The sequence below is a fragment of the Pipistrellus hanaki genome (assembly GCF_964339955.1).
Source record: "Pipistrellus hanaki genome assembly, chromosome: 2".
Classification (NCBI taxonomy): domain Eukaryota; kingdom Metazoa; phylum Chordata; class Mammalia; order Chiroptera; family Vespertilionidae; genus Pipistrellus; species Pipistrellus hanaki.
The window spans coordinates 976,305-996,901 of NC_140504.1; the positions used below are offsets into that span (position 1 = coordinate 976,305).

The window sequence follows — 20,597 nt, forward strand, 5'->3', positions numbered from 1 at the left end:
CCCCCCAGAGCAGGAAGCCTCTCTTTGCCCGGCTCAGTCCGCGCCATTTGCTATTACACGGTTTAAATATCACCTGTCCCCCAACAATTCAGTTCAAACTTCAGTCACCATAGCACCCTAGCGAGTACGTAACCACATAAAGTACCAACTCCGCTGCCAGCTCTGCAGTCCACAAATCCCTGTCAGACACATGCACATCCCATCAGGGACCGCCATGCCCTCAGACCAGCCGGGGACCGCGCGGAGGCCTCCAGGGAAAGGCCACGTGGCGCCCGATGGCTTGGGAAAAGGCAGACTTCCCAATGGGGCCTCAGTGTGACAGCCTACTTCTCAAAACCCACCGAACACGCCAAGAGGGGGGCTACCTGACACACGCAACAACAACAGCATTGTGTATGAAGTATTCTTACCCAAAAATAATAGTAACTTCTCTGGTCAAGGGCTCAGAACTAAATTCCAGTTTACAAGAAATACAGTGAGTAGAAGAACACGCTAACTCCATGAGCAAACAGACAAATCTAGACTGAGGACATTCTGCTAGACAAGCGGCCTGCTCTTTTAAAAAAGTGAAAGTCTTAGACAAGCAGATGGATGACAGGAGTGAGTGTGTGTGTGTGTGTGTGTGTGTGTGTGTGTCAAGTACGGGTGGATATTCATTAATTCTAGAAAAAAGAGCACTAACCATCAAATGCTGGGCAGGAACCTCGTGTAGACCCTGGTTTGGAAAACACAGAATAACTCACAAAAAAGCTATCAGAATGTTGTGGGGGCTGCTGAGGAGGAAACAGACGCGGGTAAGAAATGTTGGTTCAGTGTCGAGGTGTGAATGGCCTTGTGACTCGAGAAAACACACTTGTTTCTAGGAGACGCACACTGAAGCTTTCAGGAGTGTCGGTCAGGATGTCTGTGGGTCACTCAAATGGCTCAGCAAACACCATGGACAGAGTACATCACCCAGGAAGGGTCAGAGCAAACCTAGCGGCGGAGTGGCACGGGGACAGGTGTGCGGTAACCACTGTGCTGTCCGCTGAGTTTTCTCTGTCGGAAAAGTTCACTACAAACAAGTCCCCACAGAGGACTGCAGTTCACATCCACATGGTAGCCCACGGGCGGAAGGGCTTCCACTCGGGGCCCCTCTTGGAGGGAAATACTCGGGGCTCCCAGGCCCGGGGGGTCCCCAGGGCTGCGCGCTCCACTGCCGGGCTCACCTCCACTGACAGGCGCCCTTGGACCTGACACCTCTGCTGTCACTAGGTCCTACGGTTCTCAAGTTCAGCAACACTCGCTCTGCAACCCGACAGGCTCCTGCCCAGGGTTTTGAGAAGCAGGCTGTCACACTTAGACCCACGACAAGGGCCACGCTGGCTGGAGACGTCCCCACGACGCTCACCGCACACACGGGTCACAGTGCAGTCGGTTCTCAGAGGCCACAAACCCTCACACTGTCACCTCCAGTGGAAGCCACACCCCAGGACCAAACGACGGGTCTCTTTCCCACACAGACCGACCTTTCTCCAGGTTGAAGTTGGTGATGTCGGTAGACGTCTCCTCGTCGTCACTGGAAAGGCCTTCCAGGTGGTCTGCCATCTTCCCCGTTTGCTCTCTGGCTTGTCGCCGCCGAGTCCTAAGCAGCACACACGGAGTTCAAACACGGAGTTCAAACCCGAGGCAGACCAGGGCGCCGCCTCCCTGCCCGCCGCCAGCAGCAGCGCCCGCCGCGGTACCTCCTGGCCTCGCGCTCGGCAATCCGCCGTTTGGCATGCTCCTGATACAGGGCCCGATCCCGCCCAAAGGAATCGAGATTTGGTGCCATCAGAGCCTTATCTGCAAAACAGCAATGGCCACAATGAGAACCCTTCTCCGACCCCCCTGAGGAAAGAGTTTGCACAGAATCAGCCACATGACAGACACTTGCTAATCTCAACAGCAGGACCTGCCGGGACTGAGGGTCCCCAGATCGCTGTCCGGCCCCGCAAACCTCCTATGGCTGTCCTCGCCAAAGGAGAGGGCCTGCGTGAGTGCGCCTGGATCCAATCCCTGTTTTTATCCCTAAGTCACAGGGCTGATGCGATCGTGACGACCCCATAAAACATCTACGTTACCTCTGCAGAGGGCAGACAGTGACATGAAATGACAGAGAGAAACAGCGTGGGAGGAGAAAACAGCTTGCTGCAGTTCGATCACGCATTCTGGCTGCAGTTCGATCATGTATTCTGGCTTTGCTGTGCAGCCATGTCTTCTGTCACTACTGTCAGAACCAGGGCAGAATCAGCGTGTAGACTGGAAACTATCTACCAGGACAACTTCTGCTTCTCACACTCCTCTTTCAAAGCAGTTCCCTTCTTCCCTTCCTTTCCCTATTTTTCACCTCTCTTTTCTTAACTTCCTATGGCAACTTTTTAGTGTTACTTCCAACCCGCCTGTTTAGATGTATTTCCAGGTGCCGTATTTTCAGTTTCCATGAGGCGGCTCTGTTCTCACAGCTCTTTCCTCAGCACCCTGCCTGCCGGGGGGAGACCTCTCCCTGTCCCCCGAGGACACTGCACTGCCTGGGCTCTGTCAGCACCTCACAAAGACGGGGTCTGTGGACACGGGGAGCGACACAGCCATCTCCGCCACATCGCTGGGAGAAACAACCATTCTGTGGGGCCCAAGACAGTCTCAGGGTCTTCTCTCCAAACCCAGTCTTTCTCCGGAAAAGAACCCTCCATCTCTGAGCACCTGGCTGCAATCCCTCCTCCTCTACACCTGAGCTCCGCCTAAGAAGACGTCTGTTCTGTGGCAGCCAGCCCTCACTGCCCCGCCCACTTCACCACAGGCCGATGCTGTGAACAGAGGACTTTCCACAGCGGCACGCTCGAGGGCCTGCTACAATAGCGACGGGAAGGGGAGATCACGTGCTCAATGACAGCAAGCTAGCCGCTGGCGCCACCAGGTGTCACCAACAGGAGCAACAGGAACAATAAAAACAAGGACTAGTTCTCTAACCATTCTAGACCATTCATCATGTCTTTAAAGCTGACTTGCTTGCTGAGTCTTTTTTTTCATATTTCAAAACAGCTCAGAGAGCAGGAAGGATGCTCCAGCTCTCACAAAGGGCAAAGGGTGAGTCTGGGACACAGAGGCCCAGCCTTCCCTGCGTGTGAGCTCCCGCACCACAGCCCACAAAACGATCCTGCCTCTCTAAGAGGGAGCCTTCGTTGGAGAAATGTTCATTACTATGATAAGTATTTTAAACGTCGCTGCATTTATGGGCTGTATGGAATACCTATGTTGAGGGGGAGGAGTCGGCGGCTCACGTGACAGCCCCGGTTTCTGTGGGAACCACAGGCAGTCGCCGTGACAAGTGTTTGCAAACGGGAAGAGATGAACTCTGGCTTGTTTGTTTATAAAGGACCAGAAAGGGAATGAGTAATTTCCCTCAAATCTCTGGCAATTAATGAGTACTTCCTCTAGGGCAGTGTTTTTTTCACTCCCATTACCTTTCAATTTCCAACTCTCAGTCTGATTAACATATCATCATTCCAGCCTCCTTCTGACTCCGTATGTAAGGAGCTCCAACAGATCAACAACAGCCTTGAGGCAGGAAACGGCCCGAGGAAGTGCAGCTCACACCGCGTGTCCCTCCCGGGAGCCACTCCCCCTGGCGGGAGGTGTGACGGCGCCCTGGGATCTGCCCCACAAGCTGCTTCCTCTGGACCAACAGGGACTGGGAGGGGTGCACCTGTCACTTAGGCGCAGGTGTGAACACAGAAACAGTGTGAACTTAGGTGGCAAAATACAAGGTCCCGACATGCCCAGGCTTCACGGCGTGTGACTGTGAGGGCCGCATCAGCACCCGTGTCACACCTGTCACACTACCAGGACAAAGCCTGGGCCTCGGGAGGAGGCACCAGGCCCTGAGCGCGCAGGACCTGGCCGGGGCCTAACAGGCAGGCCTCTGGGAAGGACGGGAAACCTGCGTTTACGTGAAGCCCAGGGAATTCCCTGCACGTTCCGTCCGAGACCCGCTGGCTCGGAACAGAGACGACAAAAAGCCCCCCCCGCCCAGGCTGGGAGAGCTCCCGTCCCAGCGCCCAGCAGTGCGGAGGGCCACGGGAAATGGAATGTAAACTTTTAAAGTATCTGGCCAAAGAATCTCACTGAGCTAGTTAATAAGAGGTTTCCTATTCATTTTGGTTTTACAAAAACACTTATCACAGCGAAAGAGGAGAAATTCAATTTCTAATTTTTACACCAATATTTCAAGAAATATAGGTACCAACTGACTTACTAAAAATCCCAGTGTAGTATATGACAGACTGCAAAATACAAATGCTTTTTAAATACAAAAAACTTGCTTTATCCAAGGAATAAAGCTCCACACTCATTTATGTGATAAACCCTTCTGTCCCCCAATTCCAGCCCCTAATGCAGACTCTCACTGTGAGCAGCCATGGCGTTTGCACTAAGCCAGTGGCAGGACAAAAATGGGGGCAAAAATCATTCAGAGCCAGACGGTGGCTTTAGGATAAATGCTGGTGTCTCTGCGAACTCCAGAGAATAAAAATATGCCCGGGGAAGAGTAAGATGGCGGAGACAGAGTAAGTTCTTAAGCTCCTTTGAGAAGCAGTGCTTTTTAAACACAACGCAATGCTGTTGTAATTTTTAGATCTAACATAAGAGCAAGGGAATTAATTTATTTTAAAAAAGGGGGGGGGGGAAGATGCTCTGAGATCTAATTTTCAATTAGGCTGCACTAAGTAAACAAGGTTGTTTAATGAATAATAAAAACCTTCAAGATGGACTGACTTGAATGGCTTGAAAACTCCGAGGATTCATCTTTAATATCATCTTGTCGTCTTTGGACAAGGCGGGAGGCTCGCTGTTTGTACAGCTGATGTATTGCTGATTCAAGTTCGTTAATCAGAGGCACCTGTGAAAATACAACACACTCCGTAACACCCAATCCCAGCTGCTCGCATCCTTGAGGGTTCCTGCAACAGTCCCCTCTATGGACAGAACGTCATCACTCCCAGTGGGCACCTAGCAATGCAGTGAGCTCTAAGCTGTTTAGGAAACATCGCTTCTTTAATCCACACCGGGCGCTGCCATGGCCGGTGCCTGGCTACTGGAGCAAAAGTTTGGTTAGGACACGTGACACTTCATATCAGTGAAGAAATGCAAACGTTCGATTGCCTTTCTTAGAATAAAGTCCTTGGCGGTCTTTTCACATCCAGCTGTGACTCCCAGCAGCACGTCTGCCCCGCAGTCTCCTGGTTTAAAATAACCACCGTCCCTGACCCCAGCCTGCGTGGTGCTGCAGGCGAGCAGGTCTCACTGCCCCTCAGGCACTGAGCGCTCCTCCGCTCGGGGCCTGCCTGAGCTTTCTCACCGTCTTCCCTGGGAACGCGCTCGCCCCCGTTAACACGGCCAACAACACTGGCTCTCACTAACGTGTGTTCCCATCCTTCATAACGAAGTGAGCCTCACATGAACTGTCACTTACGGAGCCATGACGTTTTCCCAGTTACTGTCCATGGGAGACACCCTCATGGCTCACAGAGTACAAAAGCTGACAGAATGAAGACGTAACTGGAAAAGGAAAGTGCAGCCCCAGCCGGGTGGCCATTAGCTGGGCGCTATCCTGTGCACGGAAAGGCTGCGGGTTCGATTCCCGCTCAGGGCACAGGCCGGGGTGGGGGCTCCATCCTCGGTTGGGAGGCATGCAGGGGGCAGTCAATCGATGTTTCTCTCTCTCTAGAAATCAATTTAAAAAATCTTAATAAGAAAAGGTCTCTTTATAACCTTATGTTATAACCAAATGTTGCAAAACTTTCACAAAACACTGAGGACCACTGCACATACTGGAGGGAACCAGAAACTCTAGTTCCCCGGTGGTTAGTGCAAATGGAAAACATTGTTTATGTTCAGCCTGGGTCACTGGCTCGTGTATGACAGCAGCTTCCTGAACGGAACGACTGCAAATGGGAATAAAGGCAGAGGGACACACAGATGTCTGAGCAATGGCACCGCTGGCACCACTCTATGCAAAGCGGCTACGGCCGGAAAGGTCCCAGGGAGTCACTCATCCTCTGACATGCCTCCCTATGGGAGTGTCCCCATCGGCACTGACTGCCCTGACGGCCGAGTGGAGACGGCCGTTACAGAGGACCGCCGCGGCAGAGACTCCCGCCCGCCCGCCGCTCCGACCAGGCGGCCGCGGACAGACACCGTGTGCCAAGGGCACTCCTCAGTCTGGCCACGGAACGCCCCCCCACCTGACGTAGCAGGGGGCAGGATTTAATTGTTGAACTTAGTGAGAACGCCATGACGGGATTTTCCTGCTCAGGTAACTGGCATGTCTTTAACCACGCCCAGAGAATTCTACTGAGAACCACAGACTGACACACATTTCCAGCTCTCACTCATGGTTCTTAACAGTACTGACCGATCGAGAGTAAGCACCATGAACAATCTTCAGCCTTTCCAAGCTCAAACTGTTATTATTGACTATTATTATTCAAGACCAAATATAAGGTGAAAACAGAAGGTGATGATAGAGAAACAAAACAATGGAAAATTAAAATGATCTGCAGATAGTTAAAAATTAAGATAAAAATCACTTAAAACTTTTATAACAGAAGAAAAAACTAAGGAATGTTTATCTTTTTATGGTCTTACACCAAAACAATGTTGTTACAGTATTACTAAAATCAATACTCAGATCTACCCAAATGTTCCTAAATATTTCTCAAATGACAACTATGACATTATTCACTCAGCAGGGATCTCTTAAAATGGAATGTGCATGAAAATGTCAAAATGAAAGAAAATGCTCGTCTTTAAAAGGGGAATGATCTACATCTTTCTGTGAAAACAGTCACAGTGTAACACACAAGGACTAGGATCTGCTCCCAAACCAGCCCTCGGGCTCTGGCCTCGCACGGTCTGAAGCAGGCTGCTCTGGCACAGGGACCACACTGGGAAGCACATGACGCTCCAGAGAAAAAGCCCAACGACCCCAGCTGCTCAGGGACACCCTCCCTCCGGGAGGTCCAGGAAGGCCCTTTCCCCAGCCACACCGGCTGGAGACTGCCCACCACGCCCGGGGCCAAAGGGTGTCCTGGCAGGAAAGACACCACCAGCTCTGACACTCACAGCGGCCCCTGCACCCCGCACCCCAGCCTCCAATCTGCCATGAGGGACGCAGCATAGCTCGGCTGTGGCTGTTCTCCAAAAACCAGGGGGCAAACCTAGGGCCCGGCGATGCTGCCTCAGCCGCGTTTGACCTCGGCCTGGCTGGAGCCGAGACCCACCAGGAAGAGTGTGGCCGGGCTCTCCTGCCAGCCTTGGCTCCAGAGCTGAAGTAATCCGGAGAGAGCACAACAGGCTGATACTCTCTAAACACACCAAATGCTCAGAGTCTGCGCCAGGCCACACGGCCAAGAGCTGGGGAAGGGGCCTCCCCTGCACCGCTGAGAGCTCAGAGGCTCCCAAGACGTTCAAAGCACCAACCTCAGCTCACTTTACAGACCGAGCTGCAAATCCACAAATGCTTACGACCCAAGTCACCAGACAACAGCTCTTATCTTAAAGAGGAAACGTCAATTAAGAAGTTATTTGAGAAAAGCGATTTTTCTATATAGCTAATTATAAAAACATAAATCATACTAAAAAAGCTGAACTCCACAGTCAAAGCAAAGAACCGGGAGACGTGAAACCTTAAAGGAAACTGCCATGAGTGGTTTCTGAAACGGAGGAAGCACAGGCTGGTTTGGATAAAAGCCACGAGCAGACAAGGTGAGCAACTTTAGGAAAAATACAAGCGACTATCGTTTCACAGCTCTGTGCGTATTTGGAACTGCCTGAACAGGAGCTTCCAGACGAGCTTAAACCGGACCCGGAGATCAGCCCCATCGGATGATCCCGTCCTTCCTGACAGCCGGGAGGCCATCACTGGATCACACCAGGGGCTGCGGTCAATGCACTGCTAGGTTTTGTTTACAACAAAGGCAGCCCATCTGCCCCGACACAAAGCCCTAACGAAGTGAAGCAAACGAGCAAGACATTCATCACATCTCAAGTCGAATTCAGCGAAACTCTCTGAGCAACACAGACATGATCTACAAAGGCGCCTACACCTCCCGATTGGCCTATTCAAAGAGATTAATATTTTTGCATTCTTACCTTTTCACTGAAACACTCAAGCAAGTCTTGGACATACCCTCGCATTTCTTGCAAAAACTTATACCGTTCACCAATGCCCCCGGAAGACCCTTCCAGCCTCTCAATGGCCCTGGTGGAGTCCATGCGGCTTTGCAGGTGCTTCTCGTGCTGCTGGCGGTTGGCTTTGTGCTCGTCTTTCATGGAGTCCAACCTTGGGAACACAAACGACACATACAACACGCTTACACCCAAATCTGTGCTGGCAGGAAGCTTACAACATGATAATGCATCAGTTCCACTCTTAGTTTTACAAAAAAAAAAAAAAAAAAAAAAAAAATACTTGGAGTGGCATCTTTTCATCGGCACTGCCTTCTTCTCAAAAAACAAAAACAAAAAACAAAAGCACCAAAAAAACAGCAACCCCCCGAAAAACAAAGGCAGCGTTTACAGACTTCACAGTGCGTGGTGGGCTAACCAAAATGTCAGCTCTGCGCTCCCCCATCTCTTGACTACACTATTCAGAGTCCAAGAGGCGCAAACTCAAAGTGTTTCCAACAAGATCATTTGACGTGTCTCCAGGCTCCCACCGGTCATCCGAGGAGGCAGAGCCGCGACGTCACCTTCGGGGGCGCTGCCCCGACTACACAGCGCTGAGGACAAAGCTAGGACAGGCCCTAGGACGCCGATCTGCCCTACCTGTCTTTAAGCTGTTTCTTTACCAGATCAATAGTAACGGGAGTCATCTCATTACTGGGAGTTTTGAAAGGGGCTGAATTATCTGTTTTTTGAGATTTGCCGTCGGAAGACCCATAGGCCGTGTAGCTGTACGGAATGCCGTAGGAGGAGCCGTAAGGCATCGTCGGGTAAGTGCTCGGGTAGTACATGTTCACGTCTGTGGGCTGGCTGGCCTGGACCTAGAAAAGAAATGGATGTTCATAAAAACTAGTGACAAAAGCCATGGAAAGAATAATTTCACGTCGTTAGGGTTAAACGCCATAACCACCAATACCACTACCAGCTAATAGCAAAAATTATACCCATTTCCCAAACAGCATGAATTAAAATAGAGCTCTTCAAAATCAAATAAAAGTAGGGCTGAATAACTGCTCCAACTCTTATGGGATTATCGGATTCATTTCTCAGAATTCTCAGGAAAACACATCAGAGAAGCTACGAGTTGAAGGGGACATTAAAAATAACCCAAGGCCACCGTTTATCGACGGAAGAAGATAAGTGACTTGCAGGGCCACAGAGTAAGCAGACAGGCAGAGAGGAGCCCGCGGCCCACAGCTGACCCAGGACTTCCCCACTGGCCACACAGGGCCACGTTCACGCTCCCTTCCCTGCACTGCTCCTGTGTGAGACAAACGTGGTGACTACCTAGGTCCACAGTAAGAGAACCCGTCTTCTACACAACAGTCTCTGAGGCCAGAGGAGTGAAGCTGCGGGAGAGCAGCACCTGGCCCGGACTCCGGCGGACAGCAGTGTGCTCAGCAGCACCTGTGGCGGACGGACGGTGCCGGCCCGCCGCAGCTCCATTCTCTAGGCCTCGGGAGGAGAACTGGCCTTTCCCACAACCCCCCGAGAGCGATGCTGCTGGCTGAAGAACCACTTTGGGGAACGAGAAATTCTTCCGTCATTGATAAAAGAACAAACTAGAATACAGTTCCTTCTGAAAGCTCCTTGGATACATACCTTTTTGCAATTTTCTTAATGATGTGACTTCAGCAAATGACAAAGATTCAAATTCAATATGCAATGTTTTAACTTTTACTTTAATAAAGCAGGTAAAAACTTTTTAAAATTTACTTGGTAACTTTTGCAGCTTCTTCTTCGTGTCTCACCTGAGGGATGTTGATGCCTTTCCGAATCTGCTCCTGCTCCCACCGGCTGAGCTCCTCGTCCTGCTCCCCAGCGGCCAGCGCGTCGTCGTCGCTGCCCTCGATGCCTGCGGGAGCAGAGCGTCATGGCCGAGGCGGGGAGGGGGCTGCTACCTGACCTGTCACAAAAGCTAGGCAGAGCTCTGCTGCTGGCTCCGCCTCACTGAGACGTGTTATGGTCGTGGGTGAGCCGTGGGCGTTTCCTGACCTGTGCACCGGGAAGAACCCCTCCCGCCTCCTAATGCCGGGCCCAGGCGCGGGGTGCGTGGAGCGCGCTCAGTGCTGTGCCGGTCACAGCAGGTGCTCACTTAGACACCATGCTCACGTTTTCAAAAAACTCCAGTAAGGCACTGTGCCTAAGCAAGAAAGGCCCTCCAACACTAAACAAAGCTAAAGAAATGTGGACACTCGGACTTACTTTCACTATCGAATCACAATTTAACGGCAGTGAGTTTCACTGCCCTGAGTCAGTGAAATTACCTATCTCCTCGGCAATCTTCTGTCGCTGGGACTTCTCTTTCACAGAAAACACTATCCGGCGCTTCTCGTCGTCGTCCTCGTCGTCGCTGGCGTCGTTCTCGTCCTCGCGGACGAGGCGGCCCTTCCCGGGCTCGCTGTCGTGCGGCGTGAAGTCGCCCAGCTCCCGGGCCATCTGCCGCTTCTTCCGCGCGGCGTGGATGAACGCTGCGTCCGGGATTTCTCCTGCACAGACGGGAGGATCATACGCATGACGGGGCATGATGGTTCTGTTTCCTGAGAACTTGCAGAGTAAGTCATCTGACCGATAGCCTGTCGCAGTGCTGATGCTCTAATGCCGGCTGCTGCACCGCTTCCCACACGGTGCCTGCAGCCCACCGACTTCCACTTAATTTAGTTCAAATGGAAACTCAGAGCCACTGAGGAAGTGGGAATGAGAACATAATGGCCACATGGGAAGATGTGTGTGGGGAGCAATAGGAGACCCACCAAAAGCAGCTTTCACTGGTTTTTATCTTTAAGTAAATCAAGGGTAATAAAAATTATATTAAGAAACTAGAATAGATAAAAATTTAAAAGATGCCCACATCTCATGATCCCAAAAAACCACTATTTCATTCATAGTATATTTCTCTTGCAAATTCAGTTTACCTGTAAGCATATCTATCCTATATAATAAAAGCCTAATATGCTAGGTGTCCGGTTGGCCGTTCAAAATCAAAGCATAATATGCTAATGACATGCTAAGACTGCTCAACTGCTCGCTATGACACACACTGACCACCAGGGGGCAGATGCTCAACGCAGGAGCTGCCCCCTGGTGGTCAGTGTGCTCCTACAGGGGGAGCGCTGCTCAGCCAGAGCCGGGTTCACTGCTGGCCTCTGCGGCAGCGCTAAGAATGTCTGACTGACAGCTCAGGCCAGCTCCCTGGGAAGAGCAGGTCCAAGCCATCAGTCAGACATCCCCCAGAGGGCTTCGGACTGCAAGAGGGTGCAGGCTGGGCTGAGGAGACCCCCCTCCCCCGAGTGCACTAATTGCATGTACTGGGCCTCTAGTATATATATATAAAAGTCTATGTCACATGTGTCAAACACAAGGCCCACGGGCCAAATCCAGCCCGCCAGGCCTTGCAATGTGGCCTGCACTGCGCAGTCATCACTGCACTCCGCTGTCAGTTTATGACATTGTCAGTTTATGACTGTTCAGTAAACCATTCGGCCCGCGATTTAGGCTGGATTTTAGATTTTGGCCCCTTCTCTGATTGAGTTCGACAACCCTAGTCTATGTGATTAGCTAAACAGCTGGTAGATATGATGTGCGCTGACCACCAGGGGGCAACACTCAACGCAGGAGTTGCCGCTCAACAGCAACTTTGTAGAGTGCTCTCGGGAGCTCCAGGACCCCTCAGGATGTCGGACTGCCGGTTTCAGCTCGATCCCCACAGGCCAGGCCGAGGGACCCCACAGACACCCTTCGAGCCCTGGCACCGCCCCAGGTGCAGCCAGCTGGGGAAGGACTGAGGAAGGTGAGTTCCAGGGTGTGTCCAGCCCGTCTCACCCAGTCCAGCCCTACTGGCCATCTTCTAATTAATTTCCTTTCAGTGTTCACGAATCTGTGCACAGGGGTGTGTGTGTGTGTGTGTGTGTGTGTGTGTGTCCCCTTGGCTTGGCCGGTGATCAGAGCCAATCAGGGCTGTCTCTCACCCAGTTCCTATTAGGGCTGGCTGGCTGGGGGAGCGGGGGTGGATGACGAGGGACTGAGGGAGGATGGTGGCCAGGGAAGTTGTTGTGGGAGCGCATTGACCACCAGGGGGCAGCTCCTGCATTGTCTACCTGCTCGCTGGTGGTCAGTGTGTGTCATAGCGACCGGTCGTTCGGTCTTAACAGTCCTTTAGGCTTTTATAAATATACTAGGCACGTGTAGCAGGAATATTCCTGCAAGACTTCCAGTGGGCCTCCTGCCCGCCACTGCCACCTCTTCCACCGCCACCTCCGTGGCAGTGTGCGCCACCACTGTGCACCTCGCCCCGCTCCACCCCACCCCACCCCGCACACACTGCCAGTGTTTTTTCCCTCCAGCAGCCGCAGCCACAGCTGCCTTGCTTTCCACTTTCCCTCCCTCTTCCATCTATGCTGTCTTCAGTCTTCACTCCTCCCTCCCTCTGTGTATGCAAATTAACCACCATCTTTGTTGGGCTAATTTGCATACTTGCTCTGATTGACTGGTGGGCATGACTTGTGTAGCAGAGTGATGGCTAATTTGCATATTACTCTATATTAGGTTAGCTAGCTTAACAACTTAACAAATAAAGCATAATCTACTACAAAAGTAACTGACCTTTTTGCCTACAGTAACAACTGCCTTGCTACTTTTCAGATTGTTATCTTAATAGCTATGTAATATCCCTTCATGTAAATGTGCCTTCATTACTAAGCTGTGCCTCTCTGGCTACATACTGTTTCCAAATGTTGCTCACTGCGATGTTGCCATGCAAACATTGCTTCCTTGGGATATTCTTCTAGAAATGGAACTGCAGGGTCAGGAACAGTTAAAATCATTGCCAATAGCTAAAAGACTGTATCAATTAGAACGCTACTAGATCTCTGTACATATGTTTTACAGCTTTACCAGCCCAGAGTATGCATTTCAAATTTTAAAGACGTTAATGAGTTAAATACCTTTTCATAACTTAAATTCACTAAGCACTTAATTATTCAAGAGCTGATTCAACAGTAAAGAGATCTGTAAACTGTTCCTATAGAAACGTACAGGATGAAGGCGTGTGGACAGAGAAGGAACAGCAGCTAGTTTTGCTCCAGCAGCAGTTCTAAAGGAGTTTACACCTTAACCCGAAACACACAGCAAACTTCAGTGCCATTTGTCCGTCTCCCTGAAACCCACATTGGCTTTGACAACACAGCTCCTGTCTGGGGAGGACCTTGCAGTTTCTAGCTCCCCCCCTTTTTCAGACGTGCAGAAGGAAGCCCCGCTCCCCACAGGATGACCCAAGAACCACCACGTGGCTAACGCCCTCCTCCTGGGGCTTCAGGGTGCCACGCCCGCGGCGGTGAGACGCACCTGGACGGAGAACATTCAGAGACGACAGAGTGTTTGAAAAGGCGCCGCCGCCGGCCTTGGGCTTCTCCTCCTCCTTCTCGCTCTCCATGTCCATCTCGTCCTCCCCGTGCTCCCCGCCAGCAGCTCCGTCCTCCTGGCTGGGGTCCTTCACGTGTCCTGTTTTGTCCAAAGGCGGTTCATCTAGTTTCGAAAAAATTAAAATGATTTTTAAAAATCCATAAATTAGGAGGGACTTTTTATTTGATTATGGGCTCAATTCATTAAAACTTGGACTATTTTAATTGCTGCTAAAAACCTCAAACCACTGATGTATGAAATGAAAAATCACAATATGTAACTGGGAGATAGAAACAGTATAGCGGACAGAGCTCCACCCCCGCTCTAGTAACTCATCAAAAGCAGCTGTGTCTCCCTAACTCCAGAGGTAACTGTGCACCTTGGAAACATTTCATTTCACAGGGCAGCGTTTCATTAGACCTGGGGCTCACTCCAGGCAGCTTTATTCAGAACAGAGTTTATGGTCCAGAGACCTCTCTCTGGGAGACCTTAGTTCATAACCATCTGCCACCCACCATCTGAAAGGGGACCCCAAAGTCACGTTTGCCCTGTGGAACCTGACTGCATTGCCACCTCTAAATACTTGAGACCGACTTTGTGACCCAAGCAGAGACAACCTGATCCTCCCTCCGGGAATCTGGAACTGGGGCAGAAAGCCCGAGCCCAGGGGCACAGGACCTGTGTGCCAGGCAGGGAGCTGCCAACGGGGGAGAGAGTTCTCCTTTTCCGGTTCCATTCTCAGGTCATTCCCAAGGCTAGGTTCAAGACTGCTCTCCTGCCACTGGGTTTTGAAAGCTTATAGTTGTTCACTGTACACCAAGTGTTGACTTTACTTATAACTAAATAGTCCTATTACATCCTCCGTCCCAAGCAAAAGTTTAAAAAATCAAAATTTTCCACCCGGAAGCATTTGAACCTGGCAATGCACATAATAGGCATGATGAATATAAGGAGTAAAATCAAAATTTTTCTAAATATGAAAGATACCATCTCTCTGTTGTTTCCTCAGCCCATTCCCTGCCCAAAAAATTGCTTCAAAAGTCTTCTCTTCTGCCCTGTGGCTCGGCCTGCAGACTGAAAGGTCCCAGGTTCGATTCTGGTCAAGAGCATGTACCTTGGATGTGGGCACATCCCCAATGGGGGATGTGCAGGAGGCAGCTGATGGATGTTTCTCTCTCACCAATGTTTCTAACTCTCTATCCCTCTCCCTCCTCTCTATAATAAAGTCAATAAATTTTTTAAAAAGTCCTCTCTTCTTCTCAAACCACATTCTTTCCCTGAGAGTCCCAGGATAACCCCCACCCCACCGCCCCTGAACTGCCCGAGAAGAGGCCCATCATCCTGCCTCAGGCGCTCTAACTCCCCATCACCACGACTTCCTTCTGCAGTGCACTGAGGCCCGGCGGTCCTAAGATTCGCTTGATCAGAGGTGTACGGTTAGACGTAGTAAACAATACCTACCTCCCCCAGCTCTCAGCCAAGGTGAGACCAATGGCTTTTAAGAGACAACACAGACTGTGGGGCCGGCGGAGCAGACCGCTGCGGGAATGGCTCCAGCAGGCTCTGAGGGTGCAGGGTCTGCGCGTGATGGAGCAGGACCAGCCTCCCGCCCGGCGGCCACGGCTCTGTCCGCGGCCACGGTCAGACACGGCTTCAGGACAGCTTCCCAGGAGGCGCCGTAACCTGTCTCCAGGCCCCTGTGCCGTGTCCCAGCGAGCACTGCTTCTGCCAACGCCCCACAGCACGCTCCCCCTCTTGTCTTCAGACACACGCTTTGGTCCAATGGCCCCTCTCCCTGCCAAACCCCAAGGAAGCAGCAGGGCCTGCTGCCTCTCCTTCGCTTCCTCACCCCGCGCGCCCAGCCGGCATGGCCTCGGCGCTCCCCCCACCAGCCGCCTGCACACGGCTCAGCCGCGGCGGCTGTTTCAGGCTCCCCGAGCACGTGCGCATGCGCTCCCACGGGCAGGGTGGCCCCCTGCCCACCGCCCTCCCTCTGCTGGCCCTGTGCCAGACAACCCACCGCCCCATCTTGAAAACGTCCGTCCCTTCTCCTTCCGCCTTTCCGATTCCTGCCTCTCCTCGCGAACCTTCCCTGTGTGTATGCTTTTCACACGCACAGTCCCTGGTCCTCAGGCCTGTTTTCTTCCTGCTGGGCCCTCATCAACTCCATTTCCTTCTGGACTTACCATTTCACTAACACCCAACCTAACCCGCCTCCCCACCGATCACCAGCCACTCCACTCCCGTTTACAAGTGGGTTACCATCTTAGGATGCCTCCAGAGCAGGGGTCTTCAAACTACGGCCCGCGGGCCACATGCGGCCCGCAGAGGAGTCTGATCCGGCCCGCCAGGTTTTTTGGGCAGTGAGCGCAGCCGAGGTGTTACAGTAGGAATTAGTAGTTCATATAGTCCGGCCCTCCAGCTCTCTGAGGGACCGTGATCTGGCCCCCTCTTTAAAAAGTTTGAGGACCCCTGCTCCAGAGGGTTCACGCTGGTGCTGCCCGTGCTGAAGGCAACGCGCCTCGGCCTCAGGGGAGGGCTGGGTGGGAGGACTGAGCAGGTGAGCACAGCCCAGGCACCACCGTTCGGGGTAACGAAGACAGTCGGGTGGGAGCTCCGTGGAAGTGGAGACAGAGGTATGGCTCCATCACCCTCCCACCTACTCAGATTTTGAAACCAAGCAGCACAGGGTCTTTTCCCGCCTCCCTCTTCCTGACCTTCCTCTCTGTTTCACCACATGCAGGTGAGGAAAAAAAGAAGCCGTTTCTGGACTTCAAACCTGGCCAGGAATCAAACCCACCACCTTGCGGTGCACGGGACAATGCTCCCAACAACTGAGCCACACCAGCCAGGGCTTCCCTATTTTTTTTTTTTTTTTTTAATGTTTTTATTGATTTTAGAGAGAGAGGAGAGGAGAAAAGGATAGAAATGTCCATCGGCCGAAACTGGTTTGGCTCAATGGATAGAGCGTTGGCTTGGGGACTGAAAGGTCCCGGGTTCGATTCCGGTCAAGGGCATGTACCTTGGTTGCGGGCACATCCCCAGTAGGGGGTGTGCAAGAGGCAGCTGATCGATGACTCTCTCTCATCGATGTTTCTAACTCTCTATCCCTCTCTCTTCCTCCCTGTACAAAATCAATAAAATATATTTAAAAAAAAAAAAAAAAAAAAAAAAAAAAAGAAATGTCCATCGATTGGCTGCCTCTGGCATGTCCCTCACCAGGGATCAGCCTGCAACCCAGGCATGTGCTGACCAAAAATTGAACTGGCGGCCTCTTGGTGCATGGGTCGCCGCTCTACCACTGAGCCACACCAGCCAGGCATGACAATTTATTTCCAATCCAATGGATAAGCATACATCAAACCTGCCAATTCTTCCCTTGGAATGTTTCTCAAATAATGCTTTCTTTCCATGTCTTCTCTTCCACCCACAGCAGACATTTACACGCACCCACATTCCCCAGCAAGACAGGAAAAGCCTGGTTCTGCTCAGCTGAGATTCCTGCCCCACCAGTAACGGATCAAAGCTGACCCTGGCATTTAAATCCCTCCTGCTGCTAATCCGTGCTACACGCTGACACAGGCTAAGGTTCCACAGGCATTTATCATGTCAGCACCTTGGCAAGCCAATGCACACAGCACTCAACCCCGACACAAAGCATCCTCGCACTGGTCAGCACCGCCCTCTCCCGCACCCGCCCCTCTGCCAGGGCTTCTCCTTCCACACAGCCGCCACCTCTGCCTCTGCCAACAGCACCTGCCGCTTCGATGCTGAAATCTAAGCCGTCAAAGTCCCAGCTGCAAACCCCTTCACCTGCTACATTCCTTCCCCCGCCTCTTAAAACAAGAGGGTAATTACCCTTCACCAATTCACTGGACGTTTGCCAACAGTGGGTCCAATGATATAATACATTTAAGCGAAAATTACATTTATCCAAAATTAGACTGAAAATGTGAGATACAGTGATATATATACCCTTTCACATGAAGACTGTGGCGGAGAAACTGGGAAATAATAATTTTATCATTAATGCCTTAAAATGAAGGGCACTGACATGAGACTGACAGCCCACAGCACAGTGTGATGGAGCAGGGGCGGCGTCTGCACAGGGCGGCTGGGAGTCCGCAGCCTCCTATGCTGGCGGTGGAGTGGGCGTCAGCACTACCTGCGCCTCCTCTCAGAATCGGACCCACCGCACAGGTACGGGATCAGGAAGCTGTCTGCACACACACACACACACACACACACACACAGGAGCCTGCGCAGCCTCCCTCGGGACCCACCGGGTCTCGGGACCAGGACAGGGAGGCCTTTCTCCGCTCCCCGCAGGCTGAACCCCGGGCGGAGGCAGCCAGTGCAGTGGAAACATTCTGTCTTTTTAAAACACGTTTACGTTGCACCTGTGTTAGTAAGTAGAGAACTGTCTCAGTGACAGACAACCAGAACGGACAGCGGGCTCACCGGGTCCGGCCCCGGGAAGGCTGCGGGCGACATTCCCAACGATTCCTGTTAGCTTGGTACTTACTGTCGGCTGACGAGTTGAGTTCTGTCTTAATCTTCGATTTTTCAAGATCTTCTTTATATTCTTTCTTAAGTAATTTTACTATCTTTTTGCTGTAACTTGATTTCTTCACTTTGAAAACTTCTTCAGTTTCTTAAAAAAGAAATGAAACAAAGTCTGTAGCAACCGTTTTTAGACACACTCTTCCCTTCCAACTTTTACACGATCTTATGTGCTTTTCAAATTCTTTCAAAGACACACTTTCACACCCGAGTCAACTTCATAAACTAACACGGAGTAATGTGCACCCGAGGCTGTTGAAAAGGCATCAAACATGCAAACTGCCCTTTCTGAGGTCCCACTGTTCCTCCGACCGCCGCCTGCAGGAGGAAACCACCGGAAAGCCCTTCGTGGACCGATGACGGGTGCTTGAAACAAAATATCCAAACCAAAGGCGCCGCTCACCGCGCTGAGCGCGGACACATCGTTATTTCAGGACCGAGCTGACAAAACTTTTCAGAAATAAGTTCCGATGCCGTCTCCCTCCCCTTGAGTTTAGAGTCAAACACAAACACTGCCAAACGGTCCTTACATCTTCAAAGCGAGACCCGGGCTGTCCTCCCACACGAATTAAAAAGGGACAGGAAGGCCGCAGAGAAACCGCCTGCCTTACGGGAAACGCGAAAGCATCTCACACCCAGGTGCAAACGGGATTTCCCAAAGTCCTGACTCCTTATTCTGTAACGCGGACCCGAGGGGTCCTACAAGCACCCCAAGATACTGAAGGCTCTGGACGGCCAGAAACCTGCTTGACCCCGTCTCTCTCCACTGGCCGAAGGTCGGCGCGCCCGCTACTTCTAGCGGGGAAACTGAGGCTCGGCCACTGCCACGGCCGGGCCCGCGGCCGCTCAGGACCAGAGCTTCCGCGCCGGGCTTCGGGCCCCGGACCCAGGCCCGCGGATGTTTACAGACCGGCCTCCGGGCCCAGGATGTGCGGGGGGACGGAGCGCCCAGCGGCGCGGGTGACCTGCGGGGCTCGGAGGGCCGGCCGTCGCTGTCCCCGGAGCACGCGGCCGGGAGGGGGGCGGGGGGGGGGGCCGCGGGCTCCCACCAGGACGGCCGGCCGGACGGAGGCGCCGGCGGGCGGCGAGGAGGCGGCGCTGCCGGGAGAGAGAGGGGGTGGCGGCGCGGGAACGCGTCCCAGCCGGAGCGGAGGCCGCGGGCGGGGAGATGGGCTCCGGGGCGGTGCGGGGCCGGGGTGGGCCGGGCGGTGCGGGCACCGGGGTGGGCTGGGCGGGTGCGGGGCCGGGGTGGGCTGGGCGGTGCGGGCACCGGGGTGGGCTGGGCGGGTGCGGGCACCGGGGTGGGCCGGGCGGGTGCGGGGCCGGGGTGGGCCGGGCGGTGCGGGGCCGGGGTGGGCCGGGCGGGTGCGGGGCCGGGGTGGGCCGGGCGGGTGCGGGGCCGGGGTGGGCCGGGCGGGTGCGGGGCCGGGGTGGGCCGGGCGGGTGCGGGGCCGGGGTGGGCCGGGCGGGTGCGGGGCCGGGGTGGGCTGGGCGGTGCGGGCACCGGGGTGGGCTGGGCGGTGCGGGCACCGGGGTGGGCTGGGTGGGTGCGGGGCTGGGGTGGGCTGGGCGGGTGCGGGGCTGGGGTGGGCTGGGCGGTGCGGGGTCCCGGCCCACGCGCGGCCGTTACCTTCCTCCTCGTCCTGGAAGCTCAGCAGGCTGGCCCGCGGCGCCTCTTTGTTCTCCCGCGGCCTCTTGCGCGGCTTCAGCCCGTTGCCGGGGTCGGCGCCGCCCGGGAAGCAGCCCCCGGCCTCGGCCCCGTGGCCCGCGGTCAGCGCGGACGGCGGCCCCGGGCCCAGCGGCGCCTCCCCCCCGGGGGCCCTGTCGCCCGGCTCTTCGCCGGCGCCCGGCGGCGGCAGCAGCGGCGGCGGCTCCTGCTCCTCATCGCGCTCCCGCTCCTCCTCCTCCGAGTCGTTCCGCTTGCGCACGTTCACCCGCCGGGCCTTGCGGAACATCCCCGCGGCCCGCCGGCGCCCTCGCACCCGCTCCCGCTCGGCGGCCCGGCAGCGCCGCGCTCGCTACGCGCACGCGCACGCGCACTGCCAGCCCCGGCGCGGCCCCGTCCGCCCTCGCCGGCCGCGCACCCCCAGCGCGCATGCGCTCGAGCCTCTCGCGAGAACCTTTTGCCGCCTACACTGGCCCCTGGCGGCTGGGAGGACTACGCGGGCACGGAACGCTGGGACTCGGTTGCAATTCGACGGGTCACAAAGAGGATCATAGAGAGCGGAGGAGAGAGCGGCCTCCGGGGAAGGGGCTGCGGAGCATCTTCCGGTCTTTCGCAGGCAGTCCCGCGAGAAGACCTCCCTCCGGGAGGAGAGGGCGGAGGCGGGGCCGGAGGCGGGGCGGCGCGGGGGGGGGGGCGGCGCGGGGGGGGGGGCGGAGAGGGGAACGGG

At 54.0% G+C, this 20,597-nt stretch overlaps 1 protein-coding gene across 1 annotated transcript in view; it reads right to left on the bottom strand.

Annotated features, from left to right (window-relative positions):
* The window catches only part of PAXBP1 (PAX3 and PAX7 binding protein 1), a 32,059-nt gene extending 11,806 nt beyond the window's left edge, over window positions 1–20,253 (bottom strand). Inside the window, exons 1-10 of the mRNA XM_084874238.1 lie at window positions 19,835–20,253; window positions 18,167–18,295; window positions 13,585–13,764; window positions 10,509–10,730; window positions 9,993–10,096; window positions 8,845–9,062; window positions 8,170–8,359; window positions 4,792–4,915; window positions 1,725–1,824; window positions 1,509–1,624 (exon numbers count right to left, since the gene is read on the bottom strand). Coding sequence (XP_084730364.1) covers window positions 1,509–1,624; window positions 1,725–1,824; window positions 4,792–4,915; window positions 8,170–8,359; window positions 8,845–9,062; window positions 9,993–10,096; window positions 10,509–10,730; window positions 13,585–13,764; window positions 18,167–18,295; window positions 19,835–20,159 — 1,708 coding nt within the window. The 5' untranslated portion in view covers window positions 20,160–20,253. The remainder of the gene's footprint in view (window positions 1–1,508; window positions 1,625–1,724; window positions 1,825–4,791; window positions 4,916–8,169; window positions 8,360–8,844; window positions 9,063–9,992; window positions 10,097–10,508; window positions 10,731–13,584; window positions 13,765–18,166; window positions 18,296–19,834) is intronic.
* Window positions 20,254–20,597: the final 344 nt, after the last annotated feature.